The sequence below is a fragment of the Xenopus laevis genome, chromosome 2S, assembly GCF_017654675.1.
Source record: "Xenopus laevis strain J_2021 chromosome 2S, Xenopus_laevis_v10.1, whole genome shotgun sequence".
Lineage (NCBI taxonomy): Eukaryota > Metazoa > Chordata > Amphibia > Anura > Pipidae > Xenopus > Xenopus laevis.
Window position 1 is genome coordinate 9,404,264 of NC_054374.1, and position 20,351 is coordinate 9,424,614.

At 38.8% G+C, this 20,351-nt stretch overlaps 1 protein-coding gene across 4 annotated transcripts in view; it reads right to left on the reverse strand.

The window, feature by feature from the left end:
• Nucleotides 1-5,286: 5,286 nt before the first annotated feature.
• The window catches only part of usp25.S (ubiquitin specific peptidase 25 S homeolog), a 79,166-nt gene continuing 64,101 nt past the window's right edge, over nucleotides 5,287-20,351 (reverse strand). For all 4 annotated transcript variants that reach the window (XM_041583354.1, XM_041583356.1, XM_041583355.1 and 1 more), the window contains 6 exons: nucleotides 18,363-18,541; nucleotides 17,447-17,525; nucleotides 12,969-13,048; nucleotides 10,438-10,561; nucleotides 8,549-8,744; nucleotides 5,287-5,925 (listed from right to left, as the gene is read on the reverse strand). In XM_041583354.1, coding sequence (XP_041439288.1) covers nucleotides 5,753-5,925; nucleotides 8,549-8,744; nucleotides 10,438-10,561; nucleotides 12,969-13,048; nucleotides 17,447-17,525; nucleotides 18,363-18,541 — 831 coding nt within the window. In that variant the 3' untranslated portion in view covers nucleotides 5,287-5,752. The remainder of the gene's footprint in view (nucleotides 5,926-8,548; nucleotides 8,745-10,437; nucleotides 10,562-12,968; nucleotides 13,049-17,446; nucleotides 17,526-18,362; nucleotides 18,542-20,351) is intronic.

A 20,351-nucleotide genomic window follows, 5' to 3' on the forward strand; every position in this document is an offset into this window, starting at 1 on the left:
TAATTGTTCTTCATTATTTATATTTTAATTATTTATATTTTAATTATGTAGCAGCTGTACAAGTTGGTCATACACCCAAAACAGCAGATCTCTCCCCGCTACGGCCATATTGAGGTGGACAATTTCGGGCTGATGCGATCGTGGGATCCAACGATCGGATCATAACGGTTGGTCGGATTGCGAGACCGCATCAACGAACAGATCCGCGATCTGACAGGATTTTTAACCCTGCCCGACTTTTGGCCAGATATCGATAGGGGAAGCCCGTCGGAGGGCCCCACACAGGGGCCAATAAGAGGTTGACTCTTATTGGCCCCTGTATGGCCAATATTGGCCGGTGTATGGCCAGCTTTATCTGGTTGCTACTAGGAATGCACCAAATCCACTATTTTGGATTCAGGCCAAACCCCTGAATCCTTCGCGAAAGATTCGACCGAATACCGAACCAAATCCTAATTTGCATATGTAAATTAGGGGTGGGAAGGGGAAAACTTTTTGAACTTCCTTGTTTTGTCACAAAAAGTCACATGATTTCCCTCCCCGTCCCTAATTTGCATATTCTCAAAAAAAGGCCAAATCCCGAACCGAATCCTGGAATCAGTGCATCCCTAGTTGCTACAGTCCAATTTACCCTAGCAACCAGAAAGTGTTAGAATTAGAAACAGGAATATGAATTGGAGAGGGTCTGAAAAGAAAGAGAAGCAATAAAAAGTAATTATACAGAGCAACCATTTTTTTCTTTTTTTACTGCTGGGTTCGGTGACCCCATTTGATAGCCGTAAATAGGCAGAAAAGGAAACCAAATAACTTAAAAACTATAACAAAGAAAAAATAAAGACCAATTGAAAAGTGAATATGAATTGGACACACTAACAGATTTATCAAGGTCGAATTTAGAAAATTTTCTAAATTCGAATTCAAAAAGACCAACTGAATTAAATCAAAGGGGTTTTTTTGGCCGAATAGGTCCGTTTTCGATCGAATAGGTCCGTATTTGTTGGAATTCGAATCTTACGAATCAAAGTTTTGCCTCAAAATAAAACTTTGATTTTTCAAAATCCACCAATTGACTCCAAATAGGTTCGAGAAGGTCCCCCATAGGCTAAAACAGCAAATTGGCAGGTTTTAGATGGAGAATGGTCGAAGTCGAATTTTTTAAAGAGACAGTACATGATCAATTTTGAAATTAGAGGTTTTTTTCAAATTCGAATCGACTTTTGGACTATTCCCTAGTCGAATGAGCTCGAAATTCGATTTTTTTTTAAATTCGAATTTTCACTTCGACCTTTGATAAATCTGTTCTTAAGAGTTTGCTTAAACATACCCCTGAAAGATAGTTTGTGCCCTGGTACATGTAGCACTTGCCAATAAATGATCCAGTACAGAAGAAGGCTTTATATCGGTATCAATTCCAGTAATGGCCACACTTTATTCTATTTGGAATTGATGACTATGATTGTGATTAGTAAAGAAATGACACAGGACACAGTCGTTTACAATACATATGTTATGTGTGACACAGAAAGTGTAATATAAGAGTATATATGACTATAGGACTATACAAAGAGAGATTTGTGTATATTTGTGTAGTTCATCCCTGGAGCCACCTCCATTCTTCACCAACAGGTTTACAATTTACCATAATTCCCAATTTCTTTCACGTTCGGACAATAGAATAAATCAGGGTTTCAATTCTTAAAAAATTCCCTTTTAAAGGGGTGGTTTAACTTTCACTGAACTCTTAATATGTTATAGAATGGCTCAATCTAAGCAACTATTCAATTGGCCTTTATTTATTTTTTTTTTTTAGTTTTTTAATTATTGGCTGCCTTTTTCTGACTCTTTACAGCTTTCAAAAAGTGGGTCACTGACCCCATCTAAAAAACAAATGCTCTGTAAGGCTACAAATGTATTGTTACTTTTTATTACTCATCTTTCTATTCAGGCCTCTCCTATTCATATTCCAGTCTCTTGTTCAAATCAATGCATGGTTGCTAGGGTAATTTGGACCCTAGCAACCATACTGCTGAAATTGCAAACTGGAGAGCTGCTGAATAAAAAGCTAAATAACTAAAATAGTGAAAAATGGTTAGTGGAAGTTTCTAAACCTGATTGTTTCGCCAACCTGACTGTCCCACCTCAGCCTGTCAGTTGGGGGCACATTTATATATAAGGGTCGAATTTCGAGTTCATGTGAGTTTCTAAAAACTCCCATCAACTCAAAATTCGATAAAAAAATAACTGACCAATTGAAATTTATTAAAAATATTTTTTTCTAGATTTGGGCGAGTAGGATCGACCTGCAAACTTGATTCGAATTCGTAATGAATTTTTTCACCGAAAAAAATAAAAAATATAGTTTTTTCAAAAGCCCACCAAACGACTCCAAATTGATTGTAGGAGGTCCCCCATAGGCTAAAACAGCAATTCGGCAGGTTTTAGATGGCAAATAGTCAAATTCGAATTCTTAAAGGGACAGTACATTACAAAATTAAAAAAAAAATTTTAAACTCAAATCGAATTTGGACCATTTAAAAATTTGAATTTTTAATTCAACACTTGATAAATCTGCCCCTTAAAGTTTCTAATGCTAATGGGGTCCAGCTGCACAAATATGGCAGCCCCCTCATAGAGGAACATGGGAAAACAGACAGGTAGGGGCAGATTTACTTGGGGTCAAATATCGAGGGTTAATTAACCCTCGTTGTTCGACAGACGAAGTTAAATCCTTCGATTTCGAATATCGAAGTCGAAGGATTTACCGCACTTCGTTCAATCGAACGATCAAAAGAAAAATTGTTCGATCAAACGATTAAATCCCTCGAATCGAACGATTCGAAGGATTTTAATCCATCAATTGAACGATTTTTCTTCGACCAAAAAAAGATTAGAAAGACTATGGGGACCTTCCCCATAGGCTAACATTGAGGTTCGGTAGGTTTTAGGTGGCAAAGTAGGGGGTCAAAGTTTTTTTTAAAGAGACAGGACCTAGACTATCGAATGGTCGAATAGTCGAAAGATTTTTTGTTCGATTCGAAGTCGAAGGTCGAAGTAGCCAATTAGATGGTTGAAGTAGCCAAAAAAACATTCAAAATCCGACGTGTTTTTTATTCTCTTCCTTCACTCGAGCTAAGTAAATGGGCCCCGCAATGTAAAAGCATTGTGCAAATACTTTATGGCAAATTTATCAGTAGCTTTCAAAGCCAATATTATGATAGATGTAAAAAAAGAGTTTAATTTTTGGTGTCAGTCTCTCTTTAAAAGCGAACAAGCCCTTTGAAGCCCCATTGTGTTGTCGATGTTTCCAGTTGGTTCTTTGCTCTACGGCAGGGGTCTCCAACCTTTGTTACCCGTGAGCCACATTCAAAAATAAAAAGAGTTGGGGAGCAACACAGGCATGCAAAAACTTCCTGGCAAACCAAATAAGGGCTGTGATTGGCTATTTGGTAGCCCCTATGAGGACTGGAAGCCTACAGGAGACTGTTTGGCAGTACATCTGGTTTTTATGAAACCAAAACAAGCCTGGTATTCAAAAATAAGCTCCTGCTTTGAAACCACTGGGAGCAACATCCAAGGGGTTGGGGAGCAAAATGTTACTCATGAGCTACTGGTTGGGGATCACTGCTCTACGGAGAGTTTGTGGCAACAAAGAGATTCCTGATACATGTAATATTTCTTGTATTATATCAATAGCACAATACATTGAAGGGAAAGTGTATAGGAGCATCTAATGAAACCTGAACCATTGGCAGCAGATCTGGGGTTAGTTCTCCCTCTTTAGGAGAAAATAAATCCTTATTTTAGTTTTAGCCTTGGGTTTTGTCCAAATTCTCTTCTACAATCCTGACCTGTACCCCCCCCCCAATTAATGATGGAATTGTCAATGGAACGATCCAAATGAGCCTCCTATTCCCACTAAACAGGACCCTTTAATGTGCAGCCTGAAAGTCAGTCCCACGGGTGAAATTCATTCTCAGGATTATTCATAGGAACAATATGAGGCAGGTGGCGCCATCTAGTGAGAGCTCAAGGCTGGAGCTTCTGGGATTTCCATCAGGATAGGAGAATCCGCATGACTGATATGGAAGATAAAGGGAAGATTGGGTTTATATATATTTTATACTGTCAGAAAGGAATGTGAGAAAATAACCACCGTAATCAGCAGCAGAAACCAAGGGATAGCAAGTGCTGCACAAATAGTAGTGTCCTACTGCCCCCTGCTGGTGGTTGTTTGGCAGTGCAATAGAACAGAAAGCGTGATGCCACAACTACACGGTGCACGTCCTTCCGATCCGATGAGAGAGGGCGTCACGTCAGATGCGCCAAATCTAATCTTAGTAATACAAACGTCGCATCTACAAACTGATTGCATCCGACACAACACTAGTGTCGGCCGCAAACGCTGCATGTTGCATCTTCATCCAACAGTAGTGTCGGATGCAATCAATTTGAAGATGCGACATTTGCATTACTACCATCAGATTCGGCGTATCCGATGTGACGCATGCGCTTCCTCTCATCGCGTCGGATCAGTAGGACGCGCACCGCGTGGGGTCATCACTAATTATCCAGCAGAAAATGAGCTTCCCCTGTAATATAAGCTGATGCTACAGGTTTGCTGATTATTAAATTCTGATGCTAATTGCACTGGTTTCTGTGCTGCCATGTAGTAATTATGTGTATTAATTACTAATCAGCCTTATATTGTGACATTTCTATTCTATGTGTACTGTATATTGTGAGTGGCTCCCTAAGCTCAGTAAGTGACAGCAGCACAGAGCATGTGCAGTGAATCAGCAGAAAAGAAGATGGGGAGCTACTGGGGCATCTTTGGAGACACAGATCTTTACTGCTAAAGGGCTGTGGTTGCCTTGGGCTGGTACAGAAGCACAAAACATCATGTACAACATTTCTACCTACTTCTTTAGTTCTAGTTCTCCTTTAACCCAGATCTATAGATATATAGTGTGTAGAAGAATCATTAAAGTTTAAGCAGAGCCATTATTGTGGCAGATACACTAATAAGTGTCATATGAAATTAAATCTAGAAACCAGCTTAAAAGAGCCAAATTTATTTCAGAAATAATGTGCTAATTTCTAAAGTAAAAAAAATCAAAACAAAAAAAAAAAAACAAAATTCCTGGGAAACCAAACAATTTATCCTTCAGCATAATTTGAGTTGATAAGCTCTTCTTATAAACTCATTCCCGCAGGTGCAATTCCTCTATTCATCAAAAATATTGATCTATTCATACACAAATGTACATCGGGGTGGGTTTCGTTGCGAACAGTAGAAGCCATAAATAAAACTTTATTCTTTCATTTCATTTACAAGCTACCAGGCACCATGTCTTTTTTTAAAAAACAAAACCAAAAACAAACCAACATGGCACCTGATAATTAAAATGGCTGCTGTCACAGAAAGGCCCAGACCTTAAAAAAACCATATGGTGGTTAATAAAATGAGGTTGTGCAGATAAAAGCAAAGTAATACTGTCACAGAGATGTGGCAAAGCATTTTTGCCTTTTTGGTTGCACCAGATTCGTTTAAAACAAATTGGAGTGCTGTGCGTATCTGGGTTTGTTTGCCGTCTGGCTAAAAGTGGACAGGGTCGTTTGTGTCGTTAAAGCAGTCTCGTAACATAAAAAAACAAATTAAAAAACCAAAAAATGGTAGCAGCAACGAAGCAAACCTTGTGACAGGAAGGCATGAATTAAAAACCAAGAAACTTCTATACAACAGGGCCGCGGCTTATCTCCCGTCGGCGGGCATTCGGCTAAGCGACAACATGATTCGGGCAAAGCGCTCACACAGTTCGTGGGTGGAGAAATTGGGAAGCTTTGGCGGGTCGCTTAAACCTTTGATTTCCGTCGAACAATCGAGCAGTTTTGGCAGGAAATCGGTCAGCTTTTCTTGCAGATTTGCTGTAAAATAAAACAAAATAATTTATTTGCAGACATACGGTATGTAAAATGAGGCTCTAAGTTTGCCCAGCTGCCATAACCAACAGCCATACCTCCCAACTGTCCCTTTTTCAGAGGGACAGTCCCTCTTTTGACAGCTCAACCCGCAGTCCCTCATTTGTACTGGAAAGTCCCTCTTTTATCTGCACTGAACAGCCAGAAAAAGAAACAAAGTTTCTAATTGGCTTTTAGCAGAGAGCCCAGAACAGCCACAGGTACAAATAAGATACTTTGTAACAATTTTGAGACACAAAAACAGTTTAGATAAGGAGAAATATTTTCAAACTTTCATAACCTGCCAAATTTTGTAAAACAAATATGGTAATTAGGGGGTGTGGCCACAGAAATGGTGTGGTCAAAAAATTGCTGCGCTACGTGCGGAAAAAATTTTTTTGTCCCTCTTTTTACTTCCAAAATGTTGGGAGGTATGCAACAGCAACCAATGAGATGTTTAATTTTAAGCAGGTGATCAGTAAATACTTTAACAAAATCTGCTGATTGGTTGCTATGGGTTACTGCTCCTGGGCAAACGTAGTGCCTTTTATTACATAACCCCAAAAAAAGTTTTTATGGCGGCACAATCACAATAAAGGAATACTTGAGAAACAGTAAGTTTATATCATATTAAGTGGTATATGAAAGAATCTTACCAAACTGGAATATATATTTAAGTAAATATTGTCCTTTTACATCTCTTGCCTTGAGCCACCATTTCATGATGGTCTCTGTGCTGCCTCAGAGATCACCTGACCAGAAATACTGCAGCTCTAACTGTAACAGGAAGAGATCACTTGACCAGAAATACTGCAGCTCTAACTGTAACAGGAAGAGATCACCTGACCAGAAATACTGCAGCTCTAACTGTAACAGGAAGAGATCACCTGACCAGAAATACTGCAGTTCTAACTGTAACAGGAAGAGATCACCTGACCAGAAATACTGCAGCTCTAACTGTAACAGGGAGAGATCACCTGACCAGAAATACTGCAGCTCTTACTGTAACAGGAAGAGATCACCTGACCAGAAATACTGCAGCTCTAACTGTAACAGGAAGAGATCACCTGACCAGAAATACTGCAGCTCTAACTGTAACAGGAAGAGATCACCTGACCAGAAATACTGCAGCTCTAACTGTAACAGGAAGAGATCACCTGACCAGAAATACTTCAACTCTAACTGTAACAGGAAGAAGTGTTGAAGCAAAAGACAGAACTCTGTCTGTTAATTGGCTCATGTGACCTAAGATATATGGTGTGTTTGTGTGCACCGTGAATCGTACGATCCCAGGGGGTGGCCCTTATTTTTTAAAATGGCAATTTTCTATTTATGATTACCCAATGGCACATACTACAAAAAAAATATATTATTATGAAAATGGTTTATTAACATGGGCAGCCCTTATGGGAGACATGCTGCTGTGATTTTTAATGTATATGTAATAAATTGTGAACTTTTTAACGTTCAACTTTGGCTTCTACGGTGCTCCGTTTTTTTTTTTTGCACAATCTATGACATGGATTCACCGCGTGGGATAGCGGTTTGACGTGTAGCACGCTGAAGCCTGGTCACAGTCCGGTAAGTGCTCCCACTGTTATATTTATTGCTGGACTTTATTAACATGAAGCAGGGTTTTACATATGAGCTGTTTTATGCAATATCTTTTTATAGAGACCTATACTGTTTAGGAGGGTATAGGTTTCCTTTAAATGCATTGTTCAGTATAAAAACTGGGTAAATAGATAGGCTGTGCAAAATAAAAAATGTTTCTAATATAGTTTGGTAAAAATGTATAAAGGATGGAGTGACTGGATGTGTAACATAATAGCCAGAACACTACTTCCTGCTTTTCAGCTCTCTTGGTTTCCACTGATTGGTTACCAGGCAGTAACCAATCAGTGACTTGAGGGGGGGCCACATGGGACATAACTGTTGCTTTTGAATCTGAGCTGAATGTTGAGGATCAATTGCAAACTCACTGAACAGATATGTCCCATGTGGCCCCCGTTAAAGTCACTGACTAACTCAGAGTTGAAAAGCAGGAAGTAGAGTTCTGGCTATTATGTTACACATTCAGTCACTCCAGCCTTTATACATTACATTTTTGCCTAACTAACTATATTAGAATTTTTTTTTATTTTGCACAGCCGATCTATTTACCCAGTTTTTATTCCTTTAGAGTTTTCAAGGTATTAAACCCAAATAAACACTCCCTATTTTGGTCCAGCTGGGTTATTGCTCATGGCCAGCAGCCCTATGCAACCTAACTTAGAATCATCCGAACCAATCAAAACTATCGTGTGACCCTTGGACAAGACCTTTGTACTCCAAGCCATCTGGGCGCACAGCACTGAGTGTATCAAAAGCAGTGCTTGAGGCATGGAGTAAAAGGGCCATGCTAGAGGATCATGGGAGGTAAATAAAGGGGGCTCTAAGCCACACAGTATCCAGATACTATGAGGCAATGTACAATTGTGGCTTTAAATGTCCAATATCTGTTTTCCTCCATTAGAACACTGCACACAGATTTAGCATGAATTAAGCCGGCTCTATGGAGCTGGTTGGTAGAATTTCACTAGATACATACGCTCCATTTCTTGGCCAAGGTAGGAACACCAGCGGTTTCTCATGTCTTCCACAGCCACGATGTCCTTCTCTTCCATGTCATCAAGCAGCAGCAAGGGCAAACACGGCACGATAAGTTCGTTCATGGATGTTAGGCCGTTGTTCACTTCATCCATGTCTCCAGACTCAAACATGGCTGCTGCCTGCTCGTTCAGTTTCTTCAGAGGAGATGAAAACAATATATAAGAGGCACGGTTCCTCTGTGTTGTATTGTTTTGTTTGTTTTTAAAGAAAGCACCATCATATTCCACAGTGTGATACAGATAGATTATAACAGAACAGATTATAGAAAGGCCCATACCCCAAGCTTTGTACAGAGAAACTAAAAGACAACTGGGTATATGCTGAAGACTGTCCATCCATGTCCATGTAATAAACCCTTTTATTTTCAATTCTCTGATTTTACAAAGAGGCCAATATAGAAAAGAGAAGGCACTAGGGACTAGTGATGTGCGGGTCGGGATTTCCCTAACCCTAACCCGCCTGCATCTGCACTTCCGGGTTGCGTTTACAGGCCCGCGCCGGCCCGCCGATGACATCACAAAAGGGGCAGGGCAAGCAGGTGCAGCGTCTATAAAAGACGAACCCGGAAGTCAGAAAGCCGACATTTGACGGTGGTGGGGAGAGCAGGAGAAGAGCTCAACCCGCCCGCGAAGAAGCATGAGAGGTCGGCCCGAACCTGCCCGACCCATGGGTATCGGCCCGCACATCACTACTAAGGACCCACATTCTTCTTCAAACATGATTTTAATATTCTTACTTTTACTTAAGGGTTACCTGTCACTTGCAATACATATTCTTTCCTCTTTGAACCACCCCCCAAAAGCTTATACGACCGTTTTAATCTTGGCTACAACTGTCATACGGCACAGCTGACTGATATCCCTGAACCAAGGATATTGATTGGACAGCAGCACACACACCAACAATTATATGTTGGTGTGTGTGCTGCTGTCCAATCAATATCCTTGGTTCAGGGATATCAGTCAGCTGTGCCGTTGCCAGTGTATTGTGCATGAACAGCTCCTGCTTTTCCAACTCATCAGACTAAAGGAACAATAGAAAGGTGCCGTATCATGTGTAGCCAATCACATTCTTGTATTTGTTGGACAATGCATGGCTGCCTCAATCTTTAAAGGAGAACTAAACTCTTAATATGAAGATGGTTAAAATTGACATATTTTACATAATGAACTTATTGCACGAGGCTAAAGTTTGAGCTTGTCAATAGCAGCAATGATCCAGGACTTCAAACTTGTCACAGGGGGTCACCATCTTGGAAAGTGTCTGTGACATTCACATGCTCAGTGGGCTCTGATTGGCTGTTGAGAAGCTAAGCTTAGGGCTCGTCACTAATTATCCAGCAGAAAATGAGCTTCCCTGGCTGTAATATAAGCTGATGCTACAGGTTTGCTGATTATTCAATTCTGATGCTAATTGCACTGGTTTCTGTGCTGCCATGTAGTAATTATGTGTATTAATTACTAATCAGCCTTATATTGTGACATTTCTATTCTATGTGTACTGTATATTGTGAGTGGCTCCCTAAGCTCAGTAAGTGACAGCAGCACAGAGCATGTGCAGTGAATCAGCAGAAAAGAAGATGGGGAGCTACTGGGGCATCTTTGGAGACACAGATCTTTACTGCTAAAGGGCTGTGGTTGCCTTGGGCTGGTACAGAAGCCCAAAACATAATGTACAACATTTCTACCTACTTCTTTAGTTAGGCTTTAGTTCTCCTTTAAAAAAAACAACAAAACAAAAATAATGGCAGCTGAATATTCTCCTGCACTATCCCACAACTTACAGTTTCAAAGTGACTTCAGTTCACGTGTGGCTGCATTTACTTACTAGAAAGCACCCCCTTCTGTAATGGGATATCAGATGTTCATCGTGTCCTCTGTAGAGGCCTTTGGAGACCAGCTCTTTATTATACTGGTAGCCATAAATCAGGTACAGCAGAGCTTCAACGTAGCTAAAATTTATGCAAAAAATGGTTAAAATTAGGGTAATATTATTTCTGTTTTATATCAGTAATTGTGCAGTTCTATTAAAGTATATGGTAAAACAGTTCAAAAGTAGTATGTAAGTACAGGTATGGGACCTGTTATCCAGAATGCTCGAGTCCTGGGGCTTTCCGGATAATAGATCTTTAGATTATTTGGATCTTCAGTCAACTAGAAAATCAGGTAAATATTAAATAAACCCAATAGGCTGGTTTTGCCTCCAATAAGGATTAATTATATCTTAGTTGGGATCAAGTACAAGATACTGTTTTATTATTACAGAGAAAAAGGAAATCATTTTTAAAAATTAGATTTTTTTGGATAAAATGGAGTTTATGGCAGACAGCCTTTCCGTTATTCTGAACTTTCTGGATAACTGGTTTCTGGATAACAGATCCCATACCTGTATCAAATAACCAAGGCCATGGAACCAAGCATCCCCCACAAATATACAACCCTCTTACCAGCTGGAGGAGTTTTTTGTTCATTTAAAGGAAAAAAATGTAAGATAAGATCCTGTTTATATGGTATAAAAAAAATGCAAGACTAGTACTTGCGCTGCTATGGAATGGAAAGGGTTAAACACCCTATGGTAATCATTGCAGAATTTGAATGAGAAGGGAAAAGCCAAAGATGAAAATCTTATGAAAGAGGTGGTTCAACTGAAAATAATTTTTAGCATGCAATAGAAATTCCCATTCTAAGCAACTTATCTTCGTTAAGTATTTCTTTTTTTATAGTTTTTTAATTATTTGTCTTCTTCTTTAGTGAATTCCCGCGATTTGCCGCCGGCGAATAAATTAGCGAAACCGCTGCGAAAATTCGTCAGCGAATTTGCACCAGCGTCAAAAACGAATTTCGCAAATTTTTCGACGTTTCACAAATTCCGCTGGAAATTCGTGAATTTTTCAGCGAAACGCCCCAACAGCTGGAATTCCAAACTGGAGAGTTGCTGAATAAAAAGTGAAACAATTAAAAAACCACAAATACAGGTATGGGATCCATTATCCATAAACATGTTATCCAGAAAGCTCTGAATTACAGAAAGGACACCTCCCATAGTCTCCGTTTTATCAAACAAATTAAATTTTTTAAAAGAGATTATCTTGTACTTGATCCCAGCTAAGATTATTGGAAGCAAAACAAGCCTATTGGGTTCATTTAATGATTTTCTAGTAGACTTAAAGGGGTGGTTCACCTTTAACTTAACTTTTAGTATGTTATAAAATGGCAAATCCTGAGCAACTTTTTGATTAATTGTCATCATTTTTTCTTTTTTCAAGTTTTTTAATTAATTGCACTGCCTTCTTCTGACTCTTTCCATCTTTTAAATTGGGGGTCACTGACCTCATGTAAAAACAAATGCTCTGTAAGGTTATTGTTATTGTCCCTTTTTATTACTCATCTTTCTATTCAGGCCTTTCCTATTCATATTCCAGTCTCATATTCAAATCAATACATGGTTGCCAGGATAATTTAGACCATAGCAACCAGACTGCTGACATTGCAAACTGGAGAGCTGCTGAATAAAGAGCTAAATAACTCAAAAAAACAATTGCATATTGTCTCAGAATATCACTCCCTATGTCATACTTAAAGTTCATTTAAAGGTGAACAACCCCTTTAAGGTACGAAGATCCAAATTATGGAAAGACCCATTATCTGGAAACCCCCAGGTCCCGAGCATTCCGGATAACAGGTCCCATACCTGTACTAAAAAAAATGAAGGCCAATTGACTCAGAGTATTGCTCTCTATCATACTAAAGCTGAACAACACTTTTAATATCAGTTGCCTTCAACTATTCCCTGAAATTCCTTTTAAATACGAGAAGCAAAAGCAGATCTTGGTGGCCCTTCTCTCAACCATTTCCAGTGCCATTTTGAACCAGGTAGATATGGTATTGTTAACCTATAGAGGAACATATACTTCCGAGTATGAAGAAAAGAGTACCCAGAGAGCACAAGACGTTTTATTATCAACATGAGATTTATTTCAGGAATGTCCAGCACTACATGTTTCGGTATTGCTAATATATACAACAAATCCAGGATTAGTTTCGGGATTCAGCCTTTTTCAGCAGGATTCGGATTTGGCCGAATCCTTCTGCCCTGCCAAACTGAATTTGCATATGCAAATTAGGGGGCGAGGAGGGAAATTGCGTGACTTTTTGTCAAAGAACAAGGAAGTAAACAATGTTTTTCCTAAATTAGTGATGGGAAGTCTATCGGCCTTCATTTTTTTTCATTACAGGATTTGCATATACAAATTAGGATTGGGTATTCGGCCGAATCTTTCGCTTAAGGATTCAGCCGAATCCAAAATCGTACATATATAACAGAAATATGGTTTAAATTACGGAAATAAATGTTCTCACCTCTTGTTCTGAAATAGCTCCAGGCCAATCAAGATGTACATTGTTGTCTCTCTGAACATCCTATAGTCCTTGTGCCACCGCTAAATAAAAATACAACATTAACAGCCCAGTCAGTGGTAACTACATTTGCATTATGCCCTTGTTAGGGTTTGACAGGCTCACAATCTGTTCCCCTTAAACAATTAAAGGTGGCCATGTACAATAAGATCCGTGAGGTTGTTAAAGGAACGGATCTTTCCCCTATGTGCCCACCAAAGGCAGGGTGATATTGGGTTAAACCCAACGTACGGCCCTAGGGCCAAACGATCGGATTATATGAAGGAGACGGGACGAGGGCCGCATCAACTAGCTGACGTGATCCTCAATCACAGAAAAAAATCAAACCTCCTTGATCGATATCAGGCTGATTTTTGGCCAGAGCTCAATTGGGGAGACCCGTCAGAAGCCCCAAACACGGGCAGATAAGCTCATACATGAGCAGCTTTAATCTGCCCGTATATGGCCACCATTAGACTCTATGAATAAATAAGATGGAAATGTCTTTGGAAATTAGAATCTTGAAGTTGGACACAAACATGCAGATGAAGTCAAACATTATCAATCAATCTTTTAGGGGCAGATTTAACAAGGGTCGAATTAAAAATTCTAAATTTGAATTTTCCAAAAAAAATTTTACAGTCAAATTTGACTAGGGAGTGATTCAAATTCGAGTTTTTTTTTAAAAAAAAAATCTGAATTTGATTTTCGAGATTTATTATACTGTGGCCCTTTAAAAATTCAAATGCGTCTCTTTGCCACAAAAAAAAAACCTGCCGAATTGCTGTATAAGTCAATGGGAGAGGTCCAGGGATCCATTTGGAGATGTTTGCAGCCTTCCTGACATTCTTGAATTGAGTCTTTTAAATTCGATATCGAATCTGATTCGAGTTTTCGGGTTGATTTAATTCATCAGGGTTAAAAAAAAATTTTCTTAATAAATTTCAATTGGTGGAATTTATGGGATTTTAGGGGTTTTTATTCGACCGTCGATTCGACCTTTGATAAATTTGTTATCTTTGTCCCTGCTGAGCAGAATCACTGAGTTTCATTAAAGGGGTGGTTCACCTTTAAGGTAACTTTTTTTTATTATGTTATAGAACGGCCACTTCTAAGTAACTTTTCAATTGCTTTTCATTATTTATTTTTTATAGTTTTATAGTTATTTGCCTTTTTCTTCTGACTCTTTCCAGCTTTCAAATGGGCGTCGCTGACCCCTTCTAAAAAACAAATGCTCTGTAAGGCTACACATGTACTGTTATTGTTACTTTTTATTACTGATCCTTCTATTCAGTCCCTCTCCTATTCATATCTCAGTCTCTTATTCAAATGAATGTATGGTTGCTAAGGTAATTTGGACCCTAGTTACCAGATTGCTTAAGATACAAATTGAAGAGCTGTTGAATAAAAAGCTAAATAACTCAAAAAACACAAATAATAAAAAATGAAAACCAATTGCAAATTGTTTCAGAATATCACTCTCTACATCATACCAAGGGGCAGATTTATCAAGTGAAAAAAACTTGAAATTCGACCATCGAATACGGTAGTCCGACATTCGAAGTCGAAGGATTTTTAAGATCGTACAACCGTACGATTTTACAAAAAAATCCTTTGACTTCTGGCTATAGGTTCTAGGAGGTCCCCATAGTCTAACATAGCAATTCGGCATGTTTAAGGTGGCAAAGTCGAAGTTTTTTAAAGAGACAGTACTTCGATTTTCGAATGGTCGAATTTGTGATGTATTTTCAATTCGAATCGAAGTCGAATTAGGCCTATTCGATGGTCAAAGTACCCAAAAATGACTTCGAAATTAAAAGTTTTTTCATTCGAAAATTCACTTTGACCCTTAGTAAATGGGCCCCTAAAAGTTAATTTAAAGGGGAACAACCCCTTTAAAGGCAGCTGTTAGAATTGATACAATAGTTGCTGATATTCCACAGATACTGCTGAGAAATGGATCAACTAATTGTATCAACTCAATGTAGCAAATTGTAACCGTTCATAATCTGCTCCTGGATCACTGAGCTGCCAGACTCAAAACACTAGAGACACGAACATTCAACTGAAAAAAACTTAAATTTTGGGAAAACTGTAAAAAATAAAAGATGGAAAGTAATTGAAAATGTACTGAATAATCTGAAAACAACTCAACGGCTCCTAACAGGGGATTCCTTGGTTAACCCTTTTAGTGCCACTTGCTGGCAATAATCAATGAGTAACCTGGGTCCGTATAAGGTTATCAGCACAATGGCACTTTTAGGATCCACGACTACACTAAAAGGGTTAAACCTCCATCTAATGGCGCACACGGGGAGATTTGTTGTCCACAGTTAAATCTGTGCTACCGCGAGCAATAAATCTCCCAAAAATAATGTACTACAGCCAATCATGAAAACCTTTTGCTTTCCAAACTTGCTGGAGGTTGCCTCACGAGGAAACTTCAGAAACTGAAGCAAGGCTTATGGTTTCCCAGCAGCAATTTACAAATACTCTTGTCTGTAGGAAGGCTTTTTTAGGAGATTTGTTGCCTTCTTTGTGCCATTGCCCAAATGAGGTGCAGGTATGGGACCTGTTATCCAGAATGCTCGGGATCTTGGATCTTCATACCTTAAAGGAGAAGGAAATTCTTCTTCCACTTAGCGGTGCGGCACCCCCAAGTGATTGTATTTACTTACTCTAAACACAGGGCCGGTGCTCCTATCAACCTATTCCAGTGAGCACCACGGAATTCTTCCGGCTTCTTCTTTCTTCAAATTTCCCGGGGAAGACGCATGCGCAGTTCAACGAAATAGCCGACTTTTTAGTTAAAGTTCAGCTTTCCGCTCTACAGCACATGCGCAGCCACGTGAAGAAAGAAGAATCCGGAAAAGGATCACTCCGTGGTGCTCACTGGAAGAACTCCGGGCAGTTTCTACTGACATTTGGCACCCCCAAGTGGAAGAAGACTTTCCTTCTCCTTTAAGTCTATGAGAAAATCATGTAGGATTAATTATTACAGATGTACCGAATCCACTATTTTGGATATATTATATATATATATAGTCCGCTCAAAAAAACGCATTAACCAGGTCTTAGTATGAAAAATCAAATATTCAAAATTTATTGTCAACGTTTCGGCTCCATAGATTGAGCCGTCTTCAGGACAATCTATGGAGCCGAAACGTTGACAATAAATTTTGAATATTTGATTTTTCATACTAAGACCTGGTTGATGCGGTTTTTTTGAGCGGACTATGTGATTGTTGTAAACCAGCACACAGGCATTGGATTGTTTGCCGTGTGCACCAGCTACACAGTATATATATATATATATATATATATATATAATATACACAAAAGCCATAAATATCTTGTAAATTATATCCTTATAAACGGTGAGTTCTGATGTCATCAGTTATAAACGGTGAGTTCTGATGTAATTTCTGTCACATGACTCACTGAAACTTATGTATTATAATAAATAAAGTACCCCCAGTTGTAAAATATGAGGATATTAGAAGTTACCTTGGAGTTCAATGACCTGTATAAAAACACTCGGCAATGGTCATGGAACTCCTCAGTGACTTATAATATTCTTATATTTTACAAGAGGGGGTACTTTAGTCAGTATATAATACACAAAAGCTATCATCATTTATTTATATAGCGCTTATGAATATCTTGTCAATGATACCCTTATAAACAGTGAGTTCTGATGTCATCAGTTATAAACGGTGAGTTCTGATGTCATTTCTGTCACATGACTCACTGAAACTTGTGTATTATAATAAATAAAGTACCCCCAGTTGTAAAATATGAGGATATTAGAAGTTACCTTGGAGTTCCATGACCTGTATAAAAACACTCGGTGATGGTCATGAAACTCCTCGGTAACTTATAATATCCTTATATCTTACAAGAGCGGTTACTATATTCACTATATAATATAATATTATATATATATAATAATAATAAAAGAAAGATTCGCCCAAATACTGAACCGAATTTGCATATGCAAATTAGGAGTGGGAAGGGGAAAACATTTTTTATTTTTTTGTTTTGTGACAAAAAGTCATGCAATTTGCCTTCCCGACCCTAATTTGCATATGCAAATTATGATTTGGTTCGGCAGGGCAGAAGGATTTGGCTGAATCCTGCTGAAAAAGGCCGAACCCTGGCCAAATTCTGAACCGAATCCTGGATTCGGTGCATCCCTATTAATTATATCTTAGTTTGGATCAAGTACAAGCTACAGAGAAAAAGGAAATAATTTTTTAAAATTTAGATTATTTGGATAACATAGAGTCTATGGGAGATGGCCTTTCCATAATTCCGAGCTTTCTGGAGAACAGATTTCCGGATAACTGATGCCATACCTGTATTGTATTTTAATAACAAATTAAGCCGAATCCAATTCTGACAGCACACAGTATCCAGATGACAGAAGCAGCAATACAAACCCTGTATTCCTCCATGTTGACCTCATCCGGCTTTATCATTTCAAGTTTAGCCTGAGCAACTTTCATAATATTGCGGCACCTGAGGGGGAATAGAGAATATAAAAAAAATAAAATTGTGTTTAATGAAACAGCTGGGTGATCAGAAATGTTAGCAGGAATCATTTTTCATTTCTGAGTCTTTGCTAAGAATGTAATAAACATTAAAAAGCACAACCATGCATTACCAACGATGTTCTATATGCAGAGAGTGAGGCTTATTGCACTCCTGGAATGCTACAGTAAATTCCATGCAAAAGGAATACAAGGTTTCTAGTCTAACTCTTTGCCAGGCTCTTTTGTAGGTGTCCTATTAAAGGAGTAGGAAAGGTTAAAATTAAGTAAGCTTTATCAAAAGGTCTATATAAATACACCAGTAAAGCCTCAAAGTAATGCTGCTCTAAGTCCTCTGTCAAAAGAAACCGAGCATTTCTTTCCTTCTATTGTGTACTCATGGGCTTCTGTATCAGACTTCCTGTTTTCAGCTTAAACCTCCAGGGCTAGGGCTTGAGCATGCTCAGTTTGCTCCTCTCTCCCTCCCTGCTGTAATCTGAGCCCAGAGCTATGAGTGAGCAGGGAGAGACTTAGACAGTCAGTGATGTCACACCAAGTTAATATGGCAGCTGCTATTCTAAACAAACAGAGAGCTTCTAGAGCTGTTTACTCAGGTATGGTATAACATTCTGCAGAATAAATAGTGGTATAACTTGCACTATTCTGGGTAATCTATTGGCAATAAACTGCTTCAGTAGCTTTTCTTCTCCGTTAAATGTAGAACTGATGATCACTACCCTGCTAATAATCCTTTGACCTTCCACAGCAATGACAAGAACCTGACTCGATTCCCTAAATTGTACCAACTATTCCCACAGAGCCTTACCGTTCATCAAAACTCAAATTACGGTCAGCAAACTGCTCCAGCAATGTCCTCTCTATGATTTTCTTTGGTGCTTGGCTTTGGATGAAGTAGACGATGGCGTGCTGCAACCGGTAATCTATCTCGGGAGGAGGGTCTTCCTGTGCTAATTTTACTAGCCGGGCGTATTCCGTTTTGATGGCCTAAGCAACAGAGGCAACAAGAATGTCAATGAGAACAGAGTCAGTTTCAGAGCAAAACACAGGTTAGTCACATACATAGTAGTTGAAGTTGAAACATAACCAAGACGGACATCCATCGAGTTCAAACATCTGCCCAAGTGAAACCTGCCTGATTATAACCCTTGCTACAGACTAGGGATGCACCCAATCCACTTTTTTGGATTTGGCCGAACCCCTGAATCCTTCTCGAAAGATTTGGGCGAATACCGAACCGAATCCTAATTTACATATGCAAATATGGGAAGGGGAAAACATTTTTTACTTCCTTGTCACGTGATTTCCCTCCCTGTCACTAATTTGCATATGCAAATTAGGATTCCAATTTTCTGAAAAACACTCTGCAGAGATTTTGCCCCTTATTTATCAATACATTTTGCCAAAATTTTCCAGTGTGGGAAAGACTCGATAAAATCGTAAAAAAAAATAGGGATGCACCGAATCCAGGATTAGGTTTGGGATTCGGCTTAGGCCGAATCCTTCTGCCCGGCCAAAATTAATTTGCATATGCAAATTAGGGGTGGGGAGGGAAACCGCGTGACTTTTTCCCCCAAAACAAGGAAGTAAAAAATGGTTCCCCCTTCCCACCCCTAATTTGCATATGCAAATTTGCATATGAAAATTAGGATTCGGTTCGCTATTTGGCAGAATCTTTCGCAGAGGATTCAGGGGTTCGGTCGAATCCAAAATGGTGGATTCGGGCATCCCTAGAAAAAAATTTGAATCGTACAATTTTTTCCGCATTTGATGCCTGAGAACTTGTTTCAAAAAACCACAAATCCTACGATTATTGCATAAAACCCAGCGCAGTTCAGGATTTGTTTGGGACTTCTCCCATTGACTTCTACATGAACCTGGCAGATCAGAGTTGGAGTATTTTTTTATTCAGACTTTCAACACCATCAGGGTTTATTAATTTCCGAAAAATTCGAGATTTGTTTTCCCCACAAAAAAATTGTGTTTTCCCCTTTAAAACGCCAATGAGATAAATTCAGACATTGATAAATAACCCCCTAAATATAAAAAAATCTGTTCGCTCTTTAGAAAATTTAATTTCAGTACAGAATTCTGCTGGTGCAACACTATTAACAAATTTGTTTTGAAAAAATATATTTCCCCAGGACAGTATCCCTTGAAGAACACCTTGTCTCAACATTTTGAAAGATAAGACTTTATTTTTGGAACATTCATTTACAATGATTTCCTATGAAGCCTACTCTGTACTCACCCTGTACTACCCAACCAGTTGCTCATGCTGTAAAGCATTGAAAATGTTGATCACAAGAAGATCTTTATTGGCCAAACCACCCAAAAAAATGAGTGAGAACGTTGCTTACTCAGATCACGATTTCAGTAGAGCCTTTAGGCCACATTCAATAAGACATTATTTTTTCATAGAATAAAATTAAAAGTTCTCAAAATTATTACTAATTGTATTACATTTACTTTATGTCAAAAGTGAACTGCATGGAGAGATTTATGATGGGAGACATAGTTGAGTGGTCAGCATGTTCATGGCAGTTAATAAGATAGTTAATAAGATCGTTCAACGTTCTGGTTGAACAAAGTCAGCCTCAGCTAGACATCATGTTAGAAGGTGTTTGAGAGTTAAAGACTTTTGTTATTGTTCTTCATTGTGTTAAGTAATTTAAAAGTTACTGTATGAGGTTGGTTGAAGAAGTGAAAAAGTAAGTCAGGAATGACCTGAGCCAGAAGATGTCTGTAACCTCTATGCAAACAGAAACCATGGTGTAAAAGAGAAGCTGATGGAGCA